Source organism: Felis catus, chromosome A2 (assembly GCF_018350175.1).
Source record: "Felis catus isolate Fca126 chromosome A2, F.catus_Fca126_mat1.0, whole genome shotgun sequence".
Taxonomy (NCBI): domain Eukaryota; kingdom Metazoa; phylum Chordata; class Mammalia; order Carnivora; family Felidae; genus Felis; species Felis catus.
The window spans coordinates 86,621,676-86,641,638 of NC_058369.1; the positions used below are offsets into that span (position 1 = coordinate 86,621,676).

General features: G+C 35.0%; 1 protein-coding gene across 11 annotated transcripts in view; it reads right to left on the reverse strand.

Moving 5' to 3' along the window:
* The window catches only part of CACNA2D1 (calcium voltage-gated channel auxiliary subunit alpha2delta 1), a 496,078-nt gene that overhangs the window by 192,042 nt on the left and 284,073 nt on the right, over positions 1–19,963 (reverse strand). For all 11 annotated transcript variants that reach the window (XM_019825390.3, XM_045052315.1, XM_011280348.4 and 8 more), the window contains one exon: positions 878–919. In XM_019825390.3, coding sequence (XP_019680949.1) covers positions 878–919 — 42 coding nt within the window. The remainder of the gene's footprint in view (positions 1–877; positions 920–19,963) is intronic.

The window sequence follows — 19,963 nt, forward strand, 5'->3', positions numbered from 1 at the left end:
TTTAAATTATTTTCTGGAAGACAATTCTAAATAAAAGCATAGAAATGCATTTTTTGAGTCAGATAAAAAGAGTGTGAAGAACAAGAACAATTATTTGACATTTGTTTGACTTGTTCACCGATACAGAGCTCTGAGAAGAATACTGAAAATATAAGAAGCCCTCAACGCACATTGTTGGATAAATATGTTAAGAGTATAGAGATATTTCTCAAATATATGAGAATTTAAATGAGTTTAAGGATCGAATTGTTGGCTATCTTGCAAGTGCTTCCACCATAATCATAAGTTAGAAGTAGCTTATTTGTGCTAAAATAATCCATGTTTGAAAATCATTGGACTATGTACATTATAGTCATTTATTTAAAAGGGCTTCCTGAACACCTACTATGCTTCAAAGATTGGCCAGGTAAGGCTAGTTGTTGTACAGCTTCCAGGATGTCATTCACATTGTACGTGAAATAAGTAGCCCCCCTGGTAAGGGCAGTTCAGGTCAGAGGAGACCTGCCTAGCAACCCTGGTAATAAGCGCCAGGCTTACAGAGATGGATGGGATCCAACCTCTGTCTTCCATACCGCTAAGGGATGTAGAGTATCACAGTCAGTGCTGTGGGCTGAGGTCTGGACAGGGTGCAGTGAGAGCTCAGATCCAGAGAAACACATAGCTTTTCTACCGAGGAAGATGCCAACGATAATTTGTTAGAGATGACGTAAGCACTACAACTCATCATTACCTCATTGGGTCACACCAGTAGTTCCGTTTATGCTATAGATCGTTTTCTGAAAAACTCAACGTGCTAGGTCAGCTTGTACTGTAAATCCAGTCATCCAAGCATAATTCAGTTTACCTTGGAATATAATGTAAAACTTCCAATACTCACATCAAGATCATCCTTTGCATTGTAGTAGACAACTTCATTGCTCTGTAAAAAAAAAAAGAAAAGAAAAGAAGAGTGCTTTACTGATTTCAGTAAAAATGTAAAAATATACTGGATCAAGTTCTGAATACATTTTGTGCATATTTTAAATAATAAACCCCTCATGGAGTTCTTTTCACAATACACTCCACAAAGATGCATAAAGATTAGCCAATATTTTGAAAAACATATTAAAATACTATATCAGTGATATTTAATAGTACATCTTGCATTGAGGATGAAGTATCTCAGTAGAGGTGTCAGAACCATTTGTCAAGAAAAAATGAAGAATTCATAAAGCAAAAAAGTTATATATACACCCACACACACCCATAAATCATGAAACTGTAGAGAATAATTCAAGAAAAAAATGTAAGAATATGGCTTAATATTTTGCTGACACCATGACTTTTAAAAAATACATATATCACATGTTGAAATGATCAAAGAAAAGCACATCTGCACAATATTGGCAGAAATTTCTTCATGAGGTTCAGAAAAGGGATCAAGAATAATTGAATTCAGATAGCAAAAGCAGGGGCGCCTGGGTGGCTCAGTCAGTTAAGCGTGGAGCTTTGGCTCAGGTCATGATCTCGTGGTTTGCAAGTTTGAGCCCCACATCAGGCTCTGGGCTTGACAGCTCGGAGCCTGGAGCCTGCTTCCAATTCTGTGTCTCCTTCTCTTTCTGCCCCTCCTCCCTCCCTCCCTCCCTCCCTCCCTCCCTCTCTCTCTCTCTCTCTCTCTCTCTCTCTCAAAAATAAATAATTAAAAAAAATACTTAGGCAAAGCAATGAGATTATCTAACAAACTAACACTTTGCTATTGTACCAAAGTGGTGGGTCAGCACTGACTCTTGAAGAATAAATGTATACACCCATTTCTGCCAGCCATCAATAATGCTGAAATATGCCATAACTATAAATTATGGACATAAATTGCATCACAGAGTGAAAATGGAAAGGAAAAAAAATGAACAAAATGATTGTCAAGGAATTTAAAAGTTTCATTCCTTGAGGCTTCAAGACTAGTTCTATACAATGTCAGAATACTCCATTTATACTGATTTCCTTTTCCTTTCTTCTCCTGAACTGATTGAAGATAAAAATCCATCTTCCATATGTTTTCAGTAGTAACCCGAGCACTATGTAAAAACACATTTTTCTGTGTCTCTTTAACATTTAAAACATGGATACTCTAAAATTTTATTACAAGAAAACACAATAAGGGGTGCTTGGGTGGTTCAGTCAAACATCCCAGTCTTGATTTCAGCTCAGGTCATGATCTCATGGTTTTGTGAGTTCAAGCCCCACATTGGGCTGACAGCAAAGAGCCTGCTTCGGATTCTCTGTCTCCCTCTCTCTCTCTCTGTCCCTCCCCCACTCACAGTGTCTCTGTCGCCCTCAAAATAAACTTTAGGAAAAAAAAAGAAAGAAAAACAATGCACATTTAAAAAACAAAGGAAGTTAAGTCAAAAATTCAATAAATTAGTGCTTCTTAAAATATATACCCCTTCACCCCACCCCATCTCCAAGATGTTCTATGGTCCTATGACGTTAGAATAAATAATAAAGTTAATTAAAGTCATCTCTTTTTGACTTCAGAGTCTCTGTATATGAATGCACGTTGTAAATCTCCAAGAGTAAAACACATCTTGTTTTGTTTCTCAAATTTATTTAGAGGAAAATCTGCCTCCTTTTTTTGGTTTGAGAAATATATCAAGAGCACCTTAGTTCTATAAAAGACATCTCTCTGGGACACCTGGGTGACTCAGTCAGTTAAGCACCTGATCTTTGGTTTCAGCTCAGGTCAAGATCTCAAAGTTCATGAGTCTGAACCCTGCGTTGGGCTCTGCGTTGGCAGTGCAGAGCCTTTTTGAGATTCTGTCTCTCTCCACCTCTCTTACCCCCAAAAAAGATTGAATACAGTTAAAAAAAAAAATAAGATCTCTCTGAAGATGAAACAAACCAAAGACTATATTAATAAATGATAGAACATATAATTCATAATAGTGAATGAAGCCATGAGTTTGAATTTATTTCATTTATAATTAACAGAACTTTAAAAATTACCCTTTAATTCTTCTAGAAAGATTTAAGTAGCTAAAGAATCTTAACATGCATAAAAGTTCTAATTTCTGAAGCATTTCTTACAGCATAAATTCTGTAACAAAGTTAAAATACAAAATCAGAATTCATCACATACACAACATAAGAGAATCTTTTGAATCCACCCGAGTCCCAGATCTAATTACGAGTTTATTGATCCTTCTTGCAAACTCTATAATTTATACTTCAGAGACAATTTTCAACCTGAAATGTGGATTCCATCTAAAGATAAAATATTGAGTAAGTTTATCTTCATTTTAGACTTTATTTCTGCCAACTCCTTACTTATATTTACAAAATTGAAATCTAGAAAACAAGGTGAAATTACTTTAAATTTCAAGTGAAGAAAATCTAAGTTTATTTAAGAATTTCCAAATGTTTTTCCTTTTGTGATGATACTGTATCTTATATAAAATCTTATTACTTTTCTTTTAGAAACTCTATATTGCTTCTAAAACTTATTGAAAATGTGTATTGCAAAGCTTTTTTTAAAATTTTATGTTCTGCACAAGGTTTTCTAGACTCGGAAGATATGAGATCCCCAAAAATGATTTCTTGTATTCAGTAAACTGAAAAGAAAAACCTTAGTCATAAAATAATACTGTACATACAACAACCATTCTCATTGTAACTGGGTATTTTCTAACCCTACTTTTCAAAAGGTCTTTTATACAATGTTCGTTTCTTACAGGGTCAAGATATAAATGCAAAGGAGGAGCACCTGGGTGGCTCAGTTGGTTAAGCATCTGACTCTTGGTTTCAGCTGAGGTCATGAACTCACCATTCTTGGGTTCTAGCTCTGGGTCGAGCTCTGGGCTGACAGTGCAGAGCCTGCTTGGGATTGTCTCTCTCTCTCTCCCTCTCTTTCTGCCCCTCCCAACCTCTCTCTCTTTCCAAATAAATAAATACACTTAAAAAAATAAATACATGAAAAGGAAACCAAAGTGTGACTTTTTAATAGAAAAACAACAAAACTTTAAGTACTTAATCAAATGTGTTCTTAGACATTTGTCGTGATTTAGTAAGAGAACAAGACCTTAATGGAATGTGCACCTGGTTACACCCCCTGCCTTACAACAAAATTTCTTCTTCACTAACATATGTGATACAGCTTTTGGCTTAGATGCATTTCTTTTTATAAATACACTTTCCCAAATCCTAAGCTTTGAATTGATAGCAAGCATATTCCATTATTCCCTTATTTTACCTAACAGAAAAGCTCAACTGATCCACTTTAGTAAGCATAAATCTGTGTAGGGTATCAGGATTTGGGGAAACTGTAACTGCATTTAATTTTTCAACCAGCACAACTTATGTGGCACTATGATACTAAAATAAGCGGCAAACATTCACAGAACATTTAATTTGTATAACCACACATAAATATTTTTTTCCACTCTCAGTTCTTCATGCCTTCTTAGAGAAAATTACAGTGATCTGCTTTACCGTGGCTTTTGTTTAGAGTTTCAGAATGGCTCAGGAATCGTTTTCAATATAAGCTAGAGGAAAATCCTAAGCTGGTGGAGTCATAATTCTTTTTCCTATCAGATTCATTTATAGCTATCTCTTCTGCTACGTGAAAATATATAAGATGTGTGTAGCTATGTTACACTAAATCAGGCTGAAATCAGATCAATCTTAAAGGGACTGGGATAAAAGACAATTCTTAGGAATAAAGGACAAGTCACGCTAAACCAGCCCAAATTTTGTGTTCCGGTGTTCTTTGATAGGAATAAATTTTGGTTAAGGTTAACTCAGTACTAAAAGAAAATTAGGAGGCGTAATTGTATAAAAACAGTTAAATGCTTTTATACTGAGGGGGTGAGAATTAATAAAAAGGAAGTATCAGCTGGATTCCTTCTTCCTTTAGCTGATCAATCAGCTGTCCCCTGCCTCAATCCTACTTCGACTTTGTACAGCAGATTTTTGGGGTCTCCCAACCAACAGAGGGAGCCACACCTCACTCGTTCAACAGTACTTTGGCAACCTTAACTCTGTACCGTGTTGGAGAAATGAAAGTGAAGACTGTCCATATCCTGGCCGTAGGAAGCAAATTCTGGCCCTCCTGACTCCTGTGTGGCAGGAGACTGAGGCGCCGAGACACTTCCTCTCATCTGCTATAGATGAGGAATATCTCTTAGTATCATTGAATGCCATGACCATCCAAACCAAAACTTTTGCAGGTTTCAAAATAGGAGAGTTAAGAACTTCAGGTAGTTAAAACATTCCTCCTTTGTTTACAATCAGTTCAAGCATGTATGTGTGGGTGTGTGGGTGTGTTTCTGACTCATTCACCTATCCTGTCACTCAAAATTCCCTCAGTCCCTCCTCCAAAAAATATATAGTTGTACCAGTATCTTTTAATATTGTAAAAGTATGGCATACCAGCTAATTATCACAGGCACAGAATGCAAAATTGGGTCATCTGGTTTCTCCATTATCCTTCTGGCTAGATGTTTTCATGCACACTATTAACATCATCTTGGAAGGTATTTGCATTCAAATACAAAGATTCTTAGTGGATTTTAGGGTATTACATGCAGTGTGATAAGATAAAGCCAGCAACAGCCTCAAACTAGATTCACAGATTAGCTAAACCTTTAGAGAGCTATTTTCCATCATTTAAGCACCACCAGATGACAAGCACAAATTGTTTTGTTTCTTATTTTTAACCAAGTAGTTTAGTTATTTATTATCTCCTTGAAACAAATTTACCCAAATGTTCCATGCTAATATACTGCTGCGGCTTACTGAAATTGAAAACATCCCCTAGCAAGTTGAGAGATAAATTACTTCAGTATCCCTTTGTCTACTGGGAGTCAAAATTAAATCTGGACAAAATAGACCATTCCATCTTCAACGTGTATATTGCAAGTGACAGTCCCTTGCATGCCACTTTCCTATAAAAGTTGGCCTCTGATGAATAGAATGAATTTATGTTAAAAATCGGAAGCATAAATACAAAGCTTCCACGTGGAAGATGGTGCCAGTGAAAAGATTTAAATATTGGAACTGAAAATTGAGATTTTATAGCCAACATCTGAAATATATGACACATTGAAAATTCAAATAGAGATTAACTTCGTGTCCTATTTACCAATTCTCTTTTCTTGGCTGTACACTTGACTCTGCACTTGATCCACTGCCTGACATATTCTGAGCAACCATACTGTCTGCTAAAGTTGCTTCTCAAGAAAATCGCAGTCTTAGTATTTATCACTCTTCAGTTCCAAAACTGAAGTCAATCAGATGACTATTAAGGATACTCTTATTATAAATGAATTGTGTTAATGGTTCCTGCCCACCAAGATCCATACTGTTTAGCCCAAATCAGTTATAATTTATGTTTCTGATCAATATATCTTTATCACAATCTGACCTGGTAAACACACATGCCACTGCCGTTGACTGTGCTCAAGTCAACCATGGTACGTGGGATGTGATAATCTGCACTGTGGCACTGTGTGAATAAAAGAACTTAGGAACCTATGTGTGTATGTGTGATGGTGTGTGCATGCATGTGTGCGTGTGTTGGGGGTGAATGTGAGCAAATATTTCCAACAAGAGTTGAAAGGGGTTAAAGCCGTATATTAAAGACAGTGGTTTTTGTGAAAAAAAAAAAGTATTTGTGTGTCATTATATTTGTTTGAGGTTTGAACACGTAAGCATGCTGTTGATGAAAAAGGAAAAATAAAGACGGAGATCAGAGTTGCATCAGGAGATTGGTGGTACCAGCTTACTGGACTGAAGACATGTGATAAACCCACATTCACATCCTATGACAAGAGATAATAAAAAGGACCTTACGCCTTCATCCTCACACACTCCTGACTGGAGAAATGTCAACTTTAAATTAAACCAAAAGTTTATGCATCTATCCTAACAGCCACACGGTGGCATCTTGCTGGAAAAATTACATGAACAGCCCTCACATAGAGTAAGTCAGTGGTTCTCATGTTTTAACAACTAGTAAACATGAGGATCTGCTTTGTTTCTTTGTTTGTTTCCGACTCAGAAACCCTACTGTCTTTGGAAAACTATTTCTTCCAACCACGTGATTCAGTTGGCTAGCAAATTACACTACACTACTTCTCTGACCACAGAAACTAACAGGTGCCTAAATCTATCCAATGATATTATCTCATTTCCCTACTCCCTTCTTAGGAAGATTTCAGGAGTAGCTATGGTTGCAAAAACTGAAAGGTTTAATGAATCGTGGTGTGGCAGAGGCTACTTCTACTAGCTCTCAATTACGGAATTTATTTATTTTTTTCTTATGCCAGTTAGAATTTGTTTCTGAATCTTACAACTGATAGTACTGATACAAACATCACACTCCCTACAGTGTTTTTCTTTTTCCTTTTTTCATCCTAATTTCCTGTCACTAACAGTCAATACTATTTGCCAGAACGTCAATTTCTTTCGGTGGCATTATGGGAACATAACTGTTCTAGGCCTAATTCCACTCTCTGTGTCCCAGATGCCAACTCCTCCTGCATCCGTGAAGACCCATTCCTTCCTCATCCCTTTCCCTTTCTGTGTGTCCATTTTCTCTTTATTCACATTCAGGTGGTTTGCAAAAAAGATGTGTGGTATAAAAACTCAGATGTATTCTGGCATAAAGCTTCTTCTCTTCTAAAATTTAAAATTCTAGCAAATCTAGCAGAAGAAAAAAATCAAAGAGTCCAAAAAAATCACAATTTTCTTAGCTCACATATAAAAAAAATTTGTATTTTTCTACTGTTCTGATACACTAAAGGTAAAAAAAATCTGTTATTGCCAACTTAATATTTTATTAGTATATTAGCAAGTAGCTAAACGTTTTAAGATGATTTCTATCAATTTCTTTACATCAGCTTCTCATCAGCCTTTAGAAATTAGTTGCATTAGTGGCTCAGTCGGTTAAGTGTCTGACTCCTGATGTCAGATGTATCTCACGTTTCATGAGCCTGTGCCAGGCTCCATGACGTCAGCCCCACATCAGGCTCCGTGCTGATAGCTGGATTCTCTCTCTCAGTCTCTCTTTGCCCCTACCCTGCTCACGAGTGCACTCTCTCGCTCTCTCTCTCAAAACAAATAAACTTTAAAAAATTAGTGGCATAATAAAAAATGAAATAACTATACAAATATTTATTATATGTTTGAATATAACACCTTCTATTAAAGAAGATTGATATTGCTAAGATAGTTTCAAAGATTATCATAGAAAACTACCAATCATCTATTCTTTCTCTGACTCTCAGCATTCATTCATAAGAATACATACTGAGATTTATATGCATGCCTAGCCTCAGGCTAGAAATCTAAATGCATGTGCTTTTTTGAGACTGGTTGTGAAAAATAAACTAGTAAAGGGACGCCTGGTTGGCACAGTTGGTTAAATGCTGACTCTTGGTTTCAGTTCAGGTTATGATTTCATGGTTCGGGGGTTGGAGCCCCGCATCAGGCTCTGTGCCATCAACCTTGGGATTCTCTCTCTTCTTCTCTTTTTGCCTCTCCCCAGCTCACATTTTCTATCTCAAAATAAATAAATAAACTTAAAAAAAATAAAGTAGTAAGGTATTATCTATCTCAATTTGTGTATTTGAAAGCTAAGAGGAACAGCAGTTGAATTGAATCTAAAACAGGTGTTCTTAATGCCCAGTCAAGTATTAACCCCTCTCATGTACTGTTATCATGAATATATAATAATCAACTTTTTAGAGACATCGAATTCCATAGATACCCTATGAAGTTCATCTAATAATAAAAAGAGTATCCAATAATCTTTGAGACACATTCATTTGTCTTGTCTCTTCTTTTAATGTTGCCTTACAATCTGTTTAAAAATAGAAATTAAATTTTTTTAAGTTTATTTGGGGGGGGCACGAGTGGGGCAGGAGCAGAGAAAGAGGGAGAGAGAGAATCTCAAGCAGGCTTCATACTGTCAGCACAGAGCCCAATGCTCGAACCCACAAACTGTGAGATCATGACCTGAGCCCAAGGCAAGAGTCAGACATTTAACCAACCAAGCCGCACAGGTGACCCTAAAATGTGAATTTAATTTAATACTAATTTCTTTAACCTAATGGAAGAAGAAAGACCTGGAGAATAACTTTGGCCTTTTAAAACTTAGCTCTGCTACTTTTTACAAACACATTTTACATGTATTCATTGGGCAATTGCTATTATATATTTGTAATATTATAGTTGTGGTTTTTTTTTAAGTTGCCATCATGTTGCTAGCAAACTGAAGTATTCCTTAATAACTGCCCAGCACATTAACGAATCAATGAGTCAAAGTCATCGAAGAAGAGTCTTTACAACAAAAGATACTAGACCCAGGTGTCCTCACTATGTTTAATTACCTAACTACAAAGATGCTCAAATACTCCAACCCCAAGCCACACTATGAGGCTGGTGACAAAATTGGGAATATCATCCTACATGGGGAAAAAAATTATAATATTCACCAAAGGAAATGTTCACCAGTTCTACATAAAAGAAATCAAAAACTAAGTTGAAAAAAAGGAGGGATAAAATTGTTTTGATTGAGTAGAAACAGCATTCTATTATGTGCCTACTCAGTGCTTGTACAAGGACTGCAATGTTGTATGAACTACTATTGAATGGACAGATAAATGAATAAATGAGTAACATAAGCCTAGAAAGAACTACTAGAAATTCTAGACTAAAAATAACAGCAAAATACACACAAACATACACATGTGCACCCATACATCCCATCAGGGTAGAGAAAAAGTACATAACTCTAAAAAAGTTTGAAGTAAACTATAGACCACTTTCACTCTATAGGAAATCAAAGAGGAATTCCAATTGGACTGTGATTTTAGAGTTTCTTGGTTGTTGAACTTCAAAGATCAATTCCTATTAAACACTAAGAGCTGTAGCAGTTTATTTCTTCATTTGATAAACTTTACTAAGAATCTGCCTGTAAGGTGTTTTTAGTGCTCCAAATGATATTGATAAATATATTATTTAAACTGTAGAAGAAAAGCAAAAGTAGAATATCTGAAGATAAATATATTATTTTCTTCAGCTACCAAATCTCCCAGGAAATTCAGCCTAGAATTGTACAAACACATCCATGATGCTGAGGAACTTTTTTTAATCTCCTTTAATCTATAACTCTAATGTAGCTTTGGGTATAATCATCTAAAACATTAAAATTTAATCCACTAACATATTTTATTTTCTATGTTTCTTCCTATTGACTTTGACAGCCCACAGATTTTCTTGACTCATGATCAAAGTTAACAGTTCTTCGTCATAACAGTATATGATGTCCTAGTAATAGAGTCGTGTTAATTTTATCCAATTGTAATACTAGCACTGCCTTTTCAAATTAATCATTATAAACTTCAGAAAATTATCATACTAACACAAAATATAAAGACTCACACTAGGGCCAATGAATTAGTGAGTATAAAATAATCTGGCAAAAATCAGAGCTTCAAAGAATATTAAGCTGGTAAATTAAATCAATTTATCTTTCATTGGACTTAAGGGGCTATAATAGTATCAGAAAGAAGAAGGAGAAGAGATTTTTATATGTGTCCATTATGTGAATGGCATTTACGTGTATTACATCATTAAATGCTAGAAAATTCTCTGAATATATGATAGATACGATCTTCTCGAAAATAATAAATTGATAAAAAACTTAACCTTATATCATGGTAGTTTGCTTGTTGATTTCCTTTCCCCTCCTCCTCTCCATCCCAACCCCCCCTATTGAGACAATTGGTTTCCATCATAAGGTGACAATTTGGGCTAATACATCATTGTTCAGCCTGGATATTTTATTAGGTTTAAGTTCTATCTGGCAATAGTCTTAAAAGCCCACCTTATTAAAGCAGAGAGGAGATTTCTACATTAAAAAAAAACAGATAACTCTATATCAACAACAAAACTAGAAATTCTAAACAATAAGCTAGAGTTACAACTTAGCATATGGAATAAGGGATGTTCCTTCCCATGAGGAAATAGTTGCTGAGATTTTCTTGAGTGCGGGTGGAAGAGCAAAGGGATTGCTAAGAGTAAACTACGTGCGATCTGGCTCCTCTTACAGGTGGAAAAAAAAAACGAGAAAGAAAAGGTGTTTGGGAGAAATTCTAGAGCAGAGGGGAAAATGCCACCTTTCCTATTCAGGATTTTGGAATAAAGCCTTTTCATGCCTCATGGATGCTCATGAACCTTTTTATGTTGTGGAAAACTTTTCTAATGTTCCCACTTCAAATCAAAGTTTAGGTACCTCTCACAGGACCTGATATTTTCCTCCTCTATATATCAGAGAGAACAACATTAGGGAAGTACCTCACTGGTTTGTTGTGTGGAATTAATGATGCAAAGATCAGCTAAACCCCCTTCCTCAATCCTTGTACTTAACACACTATATTGTGTTCACTCGTCTGAGCCCTGTAAGGCGAGAGACAGTATCTTGATCATCTTTGTCCTCAATGTCTTGTTGGAGGTCCATCAAAAGTTACGTTACAGGGACTACTGAACAAACCTGCCTTCCTCACAGAGCTGTTGAGTTACCAGCTTAATCGTCTTTATCCTCTACAGACAAGGTCTTTGAGAACAAGTTTCTACCACTACCTTTAGTTTGGTTCCCCAGAAGCAGACACTTGCTTAAGATTTAAGCACAGATCATCCATGTGAGATGTGATCCCAGGACACACTATTGGGAGAGTGGAGAAAGGAGACATGGAAACAAATGAATTCAATAGGAGGTGTGTTAAAGAGCAGGTAGGCAAGCACGGCTCACTTCTCAGAACTGCTGTTTCTCAAGGGTAGTATTCACCCACACCAATGGTCACTGCTTGAAGGCTTTCATTTCTGCAAATTTCTGTTCCCACTGAGGGGGGTGAGGGGGGCAAGCAAAGATTTGCAGATGCTTGAGTAGAAAACTATAGGAGTGTGTATGTGGGCTGAGGAGATGTGGGCAGGGAATCAACATCTATCATAGGCACATGAAGAGCATTGTTGAATTATTTACTGAGCCCTTGGCTAAATCAAAACATGGCTTTAAGCACTGACTAGTTAGCAGTGTGACTTCTTGGGCTTTGGTTCCTCAACTACAAAATGATGAGTCAGTTGATAAATACGGTCTCTATAATCATTCCACCTATATATTTTGATATTTCCTCTAAGTGTATTGCTTTAGATCACCCAAGAAGACACAGTAGCCGCGTTCATCTATTTCTTTCGGAGAGTCTTTGATTACTTTCTCTTCTCATGTGAACACTCAACAGATCTAAACAGATATCTTTCAATTCTGAAAAAACACAGGCAAAGCTTATTCTTTTTTATTCACTTGCCATTCCTCTGACATATTTCTGTAAAAACACGTACAAGCATAAGAAGAAGTTCTACATCACCATTTTTCTTTATATCTTGAAAGATCAGGTCAAAGTACGTTCATTTATCCCTGAAAAATAGAAACTGTTTTTCTGAGGATGGACATGTTGAAATGGAACTATCCACAAAATGGCTTAGATGAACCCCTTTAAGACGTAATATGAAAAAAAATCAACCCCATTAATCCTACCAGATAACAATCTGGCAATCTCTTCATTATTGTATGAATTAGCTGTCCTAATCATGTAGGACAATCAGGTAGATCAACCGCTGCTACCTTTCATTCATGTAACGACATACCATTCATTTGTATTTAACCAAAGGAGAAATCAGTTTTTTCTAGGGGACAGATTACCGTTTCATGCTGTACTACGGCTCTGTGAAAATAGTTTTGCTAACACTACAATGGAAAGGAGGCTGATGCAGAAGACATAAATAGAATAATTTCTGGCATTTTAGAAGCCGTCCATTCCATCTGAATAATACATAATTGCTTTGGAAACAAATTCCTAGTAGCCTATACTTCATTAGCCTAGTTTTAGTAACTGTATTTAATTAAGTTGTATTTCAAAGAGCTTTTTTAAATTCTAACTGTTCACTCAGATATAACTTGCCTCTAATTAAAACATGCATAATTGTTAAGTGTTAATGTATGAAAGCCAGAATCCAAAAGATTCTCAAGGAATCCATAAGACTCTCAAAACACTCCTTGTAACGTTGTATACTGCATTTCATCTGCTGTCCCGAATTTTTTAAAAAGAGAAACAGAGTAAGAAAATTCTGTGGACCAAGCTTTAGTCCTAAGGCAAACTTTTAAACATTATTTGTTTTAATTTTTATAATGTGTAAGTTTTAAAGAAAATATAACCTTTGTTCTTAAGAGTATTAAAGATTTTTTTTCAAAATATTATAGACAGAGTTGTACCAAGCAGCGGCAACATGGTGTAATACAAATGACAATTTAAAAAAAATCTGAATTCTATTCCTTGGTTCAATTATTAGTTTCTTGTGGCAAACAAATTAATCTATCCAAAGTTGTTTGTGTTCTAATTTATCAACTGAGCAAAAAACTTCAAAGGGTTGCAGTGATAACTTAATGTTATAATTTAACTGAAAGAATTTTGCAAATTTTGAATACAGATATATAAAATTAATATTATTCTCTAGTATTCAAATTACATTTAGATGGTTTTATACAATTGTAACCAAGGCCACGATTTAAGTATCCAGAAAATATTTGTTTCGGTGATACAATTTTACAAAAAGAACAGAATAAGAGAAAGTTGAAATATCAAATGAAATTTTCCAAAAATTAAAATAAAAGCCATTTACCTTGCCTAAGTGTAAGTAATGACATACACATAGTTTTAAACAGGAAATTGAGGACAAAGGAAGATTGATCAGCTAAAGAACTTGCCTAAATGAAGTTATTTCAATCACCAGAGGCTGGTGTCACTTCAGTGGAAAGCAAAAATCCTGCAGAGAAGTCAAACCAATTATAGAGTTGTCTACATTTTAAACTACGCTTCCAGATGTGTTACTGAACAAAGGAACACATCAACATACTCCTCTTTTGATCATGTTGACTTATTTCCTAGTGCATAAGAAAATCAGTATGAAAATATTCTACATTTAAAGAATCAAGAAATTTCAAAGTCAATATCCAGGTGAGAAGTGGGAAGAGAAGGTATTAGCAGCCAATTAACCTTCACAGACACAATTTCCTCTCTACGAAATTGGAAGGCTGTGTTTTTTCCTCCCATCTGTGGTATACTTTGGCCACTAACATGGGTTATTTGTTGAGTAAAAATTAAGCGGCTCTAGACACACCCAAGAAAAATGAGTAAATTAAAAGGAGAGCTAGTGAAATTGTCATTTCTATTTTACATGTTAAAGGTAAAATTTTCAAACTATATGCAACACAGTACATGAGAAACCTAAAAATGATCAAAGCTAATAAATGGTAATATACATAACGTCCTTTCCATTCAGCAAGTTATACAAAAATCACAATAATGCAACTGACCTAGTATTGTTTGCAAATCACTTAAGACTGCTCAGAAAAAGAAATCATATCTTAATAAATATAGAAAGTTGAGGCAAGTTTGAGCTAAGAATTTTTATTATGAGCTTTAGAAAATGTTAGTATTTATAGCGCCACAAGATAAAATAGAGGACACCAAATTAAATATGAATTTTGAATAGTGAATTTTTCTCAGCAAAAAGTATGTTTCCAATGTATACAAAAGACATATTTGTTGTTTATCTGAAACTCAAATGTAATTGAGTATATTATGTCCTAAATCTAGTAACCCTAATTTGTAAGATACTATCATATCAATGAAATATATTTTATATTATTTCCACTGTATTGTATTTCCAACAATTTTAAAATTCCCTAGTGTTGCAGGTATAATTTGGAAGGGAGGAAGATACTGTACCATTGAACACTAGCTTTGAAATTAATCTGAAACAATGATCTCAAAGGACTGACATAAAAATTACAAACTGCTCTAGCCTTTAGGCTTCCTAGAAAGGCCATGGAGTATTTGTTTTGCAAAGCTGGAATAAAATTTAGTCAAATGCATTGTATGCTTCAATGGTATTTCTAATTTTGCATATAGAATTATCTTGCATTGTCCATTTAATTATCATTTTGAAATATGCGAGGGTATCATCAAAATGATTGCATCTATAATCTAGCAGTGTGTTATTTACCGAATGTTTGAGGAAAGTCACAAAAGAGAAAACTGGCTGTCGTACCTCCCATCCGGCAGATCACCTACGTTGATAGCCATGACCTGAACAGTCAGGTAGTTACACACTTCAATTCAAACCTTACGTTATGTGATTCTTCTAACTCCACAACTAGGTTAAAAGGTACAACCTTCCCAGACAGAGGTCATTCCTCATGTCAAAGGCACACAAAATGCTGACACCTTGCTAAAACCCACAAATTAAGAATTTTAAGTGACACTTAAGTAAGGTTGTTCCTGTTGCCACCAGTTGTTTTGTTGAGATGATTAAAATCTAGCTTCCTCAGGAAATCATGAAAAGGATGCAAGACTATCTGCAATAAAAACTATAGACACTTACAATTTCTAAACTAAAGGCAAACCGGTCATGTATAAACAAAACAAAGTAGACTGAAAAAATCAGTGATAAATTACATATAATTAAAAAATATGTATTTTCAAGATTTTATTTCCCTAAAAGTTAGTTTAGTCATTGTAGACTTAATCTCCAATTTCCCTAAGTATAAAATAATAGCTCAATCACAGAATTGAAGCTTGATCATTTCACTATTTTTCTCCAAACTTAATTTAAATGACTCTTGGATCCATAGTAGCATCTAAAAATGGCAAATTATGCAAAAGGACATAATAGACCATCAGCTCTCTACATATATAATACAAATTTATTTGTGATAAGATACCACTTTCACAAATTCCGATGCCTTAAAAATTGTAACAACAGTTTTATTGATGTCTGTATGACCACTTATTGATATTTAATTGACTAGTCATTGACTCATACCTGGATTGGGTGTACGGATATCAAGAAAGTTATATATGAATTGCTCTGATGGAGATTTTTCTAAATTCCTCTCTCCAGCCACCAATGTCCTTTAAGCATTATTGTTCTAAGGTATATGATTCCATTCTTAGAGCAAGCTACAAAACACCTATTCAACAGGCTAGTTAAAATAAATATTGCAGCAACAATAGTTTTCTAAAATTCAGAAGGAGGAGAGGCGCCAAATAGTCTCCCCACCACCTCTGTCTCCATACACCTGTATACAAAGTAAGTATCATACGCTTATATACAAAGACAATAGAAAACAATCTAATATCGTTGTTTTTAATCCTTACCCGCACAAAACTTCAAGTGAAACATTTTAAGTAACGTATGAGCTTTGTACATGCACACAAGAAAAAGAGGACCTAAGATTACCAGCACTCCTTTTTCTTCCCAGAGAGAATACAGCACATGAAACATATATGCATGCTCTCATGAATACTGAAAAAGGCTTGCACTGAACTTGATGAGGTAAAGAATAGGATTCAAAAAATAAATGCTGGTTGATCTTTGTAGAGCTGTATTTGTAAAACAAGGTATAAACAACAATAATGATAACACTGTCCATTTATTAATAATTTAGCATACAAAACTATACTATCTCATGTAATACTCTCAATTATCAAGATGTATATTATTATAATCTACAGGTAAGGAAACAGAGGTTCAGGAAGAAAAGCCAATTTCTCAAAGTTTCTGAGTAGCAAAATACAATCTGAATCTAGATCTATCTAACTTGAAAGCTCGTATAATTTCCTTTAGAGCAACAAATGTCCTCTTTTCATTTAATAATATCAGACTAGTATTCTATGTATTTGTAAATATATTAAATTTAACGATGAACAACACAAGCATCCTTAGCATCGGAATACTAAGTCTTAAATCTCAATTTCTAAATAACAATATTCCCTCCTGGTTGGCTTCTAAAGTGCTATTTTCTGCCATTAGTGAAAGAAAATCAGCTCACTGAAGCTAAAACTTTCTCTGAATTGATCTCTGTGCTTCTTTAAATCTCCCTGTTTATGGCCAGCAAGCCCAAGTGTAATGGAATTGACATAAAAGGAACAATGACAATCACAGGGTGTAAGGGTACACAAGGAAGACAAGGTTTCATCTGCTGAGAAAAGGGTGTCAGAAAATACTGTTTCGCTACGGTATATTTCCCTAGAGGGCAGCCAAAATAGCTCAAGGATGAGGGAAACACAGTCAAGTGTGTTGGCAAAATACTATCATCTTTGGATAGGAATATATTGAGCATGGCATATTTGCTTAGATAATGTCAAAATTCATGTATTAGTAATAGTTTATTTACCATCTCATCTAATTCTTTGAACATTCAACTTACTAAAAAACAAAAACAAAAACAAAACAAAAAAAGAAAACAAAAACGTTTGTAATGTGAATAAAACAGGCACAGAGGCTTTACAAAACACCAGGTTTAGAACTACAAATGAATTTTTATATCTTTAAAGACTTGGTGTTAATATGTAGGATTTAATATATAAGGGGCAACTGGGTGGCTCAATAGATTAAGCATCTGTCTTCGGCTCAGGTCACGATCTCTCGGTTCACAAGTTCGAGCCCTGCATCGGACTCTGTGCTGACAGCTCGGAGCCTGGAGCCTGCTTCAGATCCTCTGTCTCCCTGTCTCTCTGTCCCTTCCCCACTTATGCTCTCTGTCTCTCAAAACTGAATAAACGTTTAAAAATTTTTAAAATAATAAAATAAAATATTAAACACACACCAAAATGTAATTGCAAAATATGTAATGGAGTGACTTAAAAAAAATAAATTTACACAAAAAATGTTGCCGCACTATGCAGTCAACTTAATTGTCCACACTTCTGCTATAACTCAATAAACCTTGCTTTTAAATGTGGTGACAGCACAGATAATGCCTATTTAATTACCTGTTTTGTGGACTTCTTTTGCTTTCTATGTACTTTTGGTATCAGGTATCCCAGCAGGAAACCCTTTGTAACCAAACTGCTCTGCACAAACAAACCTGCAGGAAGCTTGGGAGCAGTTAAAGTTAAACTCCTGACACACATCAGTTTCTTCAAAGGGAGAAGCTAGAAAATCCATCCGCAAGCAACTCAGAAATCAGCTCTGATTTTTCTATGTAATCGACCTACACTCTATAATCCCACATAATACACTGCTACTCTACTTTTAAAAGAATTATATCTCTCCTCTTACATTAACTGCACCTCTTTAAAAGTATATAAATAATTGAGAAAGAACTATAATTTTAGTATAATAGTAAATAAACTCTCATTTTCTCCCCCAAAAAGGAGCTGCTCATATGCACAATCTCAAGTAACAAGTTCATATGTAAAATCTCCATAAGCAAAATTATTAATCACTATTAATCATTTACATCTACTTTTTTTTTTTTTTTGAAGTGGGCTAGAAGGGGAATAGAAATGGTAAGCCAAGTAGATTTCTCTTTTTCACAAAAATATGCTTGGACTTTCTTCCTCAAAGGTTTTTGTAAAATTCTATAACCTACCATGAAAATTTTCTTAAATTTTATAGTTTCCACAATACCAAGTTGACTAGCATTAATGTGATTATATCGACTACCTTTCAAACCATGCAATAGATGTTTGATACCCTTTGAAATCAAAGTGTTTTGATGAATTTAATTTGCTCAACAGTAACCTTGAATTTTACATCACCTGAAGAACTTTAAAGCAGTTGGAAGATAGAGCTTTCTTGGCACTCTCAGGCAGAGCTATGAATTATGGTACAACCGCCTGTCTTCGTTCTAAATTCACAAAGCTTTCAACATAGCCAAGCAGGGCTTTTATAGTTAGACCTTGGGTTTTCTTGTCATTGATGTTTCTTTCTGAGAGTCACAAAGCATGAATCAAGACAGTTTATAATCTTCAATGAAATACCCTTGACATTTGAGAGTACTGAGAAAAGGAACAATAGCAAGTAGGTCAAACAAAGCCCCCATGCCAGAGAACCGGATGTTCTAAAGTTCCACAACATTCTGTTGGTGTTTGTTCCACATACATTCAGATAAGAAAATAGAGAGTCTGATAAAAACGGCATTCAATGTGAACATCCATTTTTGGATTAAAATTATTCATGTTTTCTTCCATTGTCACTTGCAGCCACAAACTAATAACTAATTATGCATCAGAATATAGAATTAAAAGCTTGCAAGAAAAAAAGAAAACTCTGATATGAAAATCTAAGTTATCAGATCAAAAAGATGATTTCAAAGGGGCACCTGGGTGGTTCAGTCGGTTAAGGATCTGACAATTGATTTTGGCTCAAGTCATGATCTCACTGTTCATGGGATGGAGCCCCAAACGTCAGGCTCTGCAATGACAGCATGGAGCCTGCTTGTGATTCTCTCTCTCTGTCCCTCCCCGCTTATCTACCTCTCTCTCTCTCTCTCTCGAAATAAATAAGTAAACATTAAAAACAAAAGATAATTTCATGAACCAGAATTTCAGGGAAAGTTCATGTATAAGACAAACGTGCCAGTTCTCACCACTCCTATTTAACATAGTACCAGAACTCCTAACTAGGGCCATCAGGCGAGAAAAAGAAATGAAAGGTATCACAATTAGAAAGGAAAAAGTAAAACTCTCTATTTGTAGACAACATGATTTTATATATAGAAAATTCTAACCACTCAACCAAAACATTGCTAGATCTAGTCAACGAATTCAATAAAATTGCAGGATGAAAATTAACATACAAGAATCATTAGCTTTTCTATGCACCAAAAACAAAATTTCTGAAAAAGAAATACATTGACTCCACTTACAACAATATCAAAACAATAAAACATTTAGGAATAAACTGAATTACGGAGGTGAAAGATCTCTAAGCTGAAAACTACAAGACATTGATGAAAAATCAAAGACATAAGTAATGGTAAGGTATCTTGTGTTCATGGATTGCAAAATTAATATTGTTAAAACAGCAATACTACTGAAAGCCATTTACAGATTCAATGTAATCCATCAAGATTCCAACT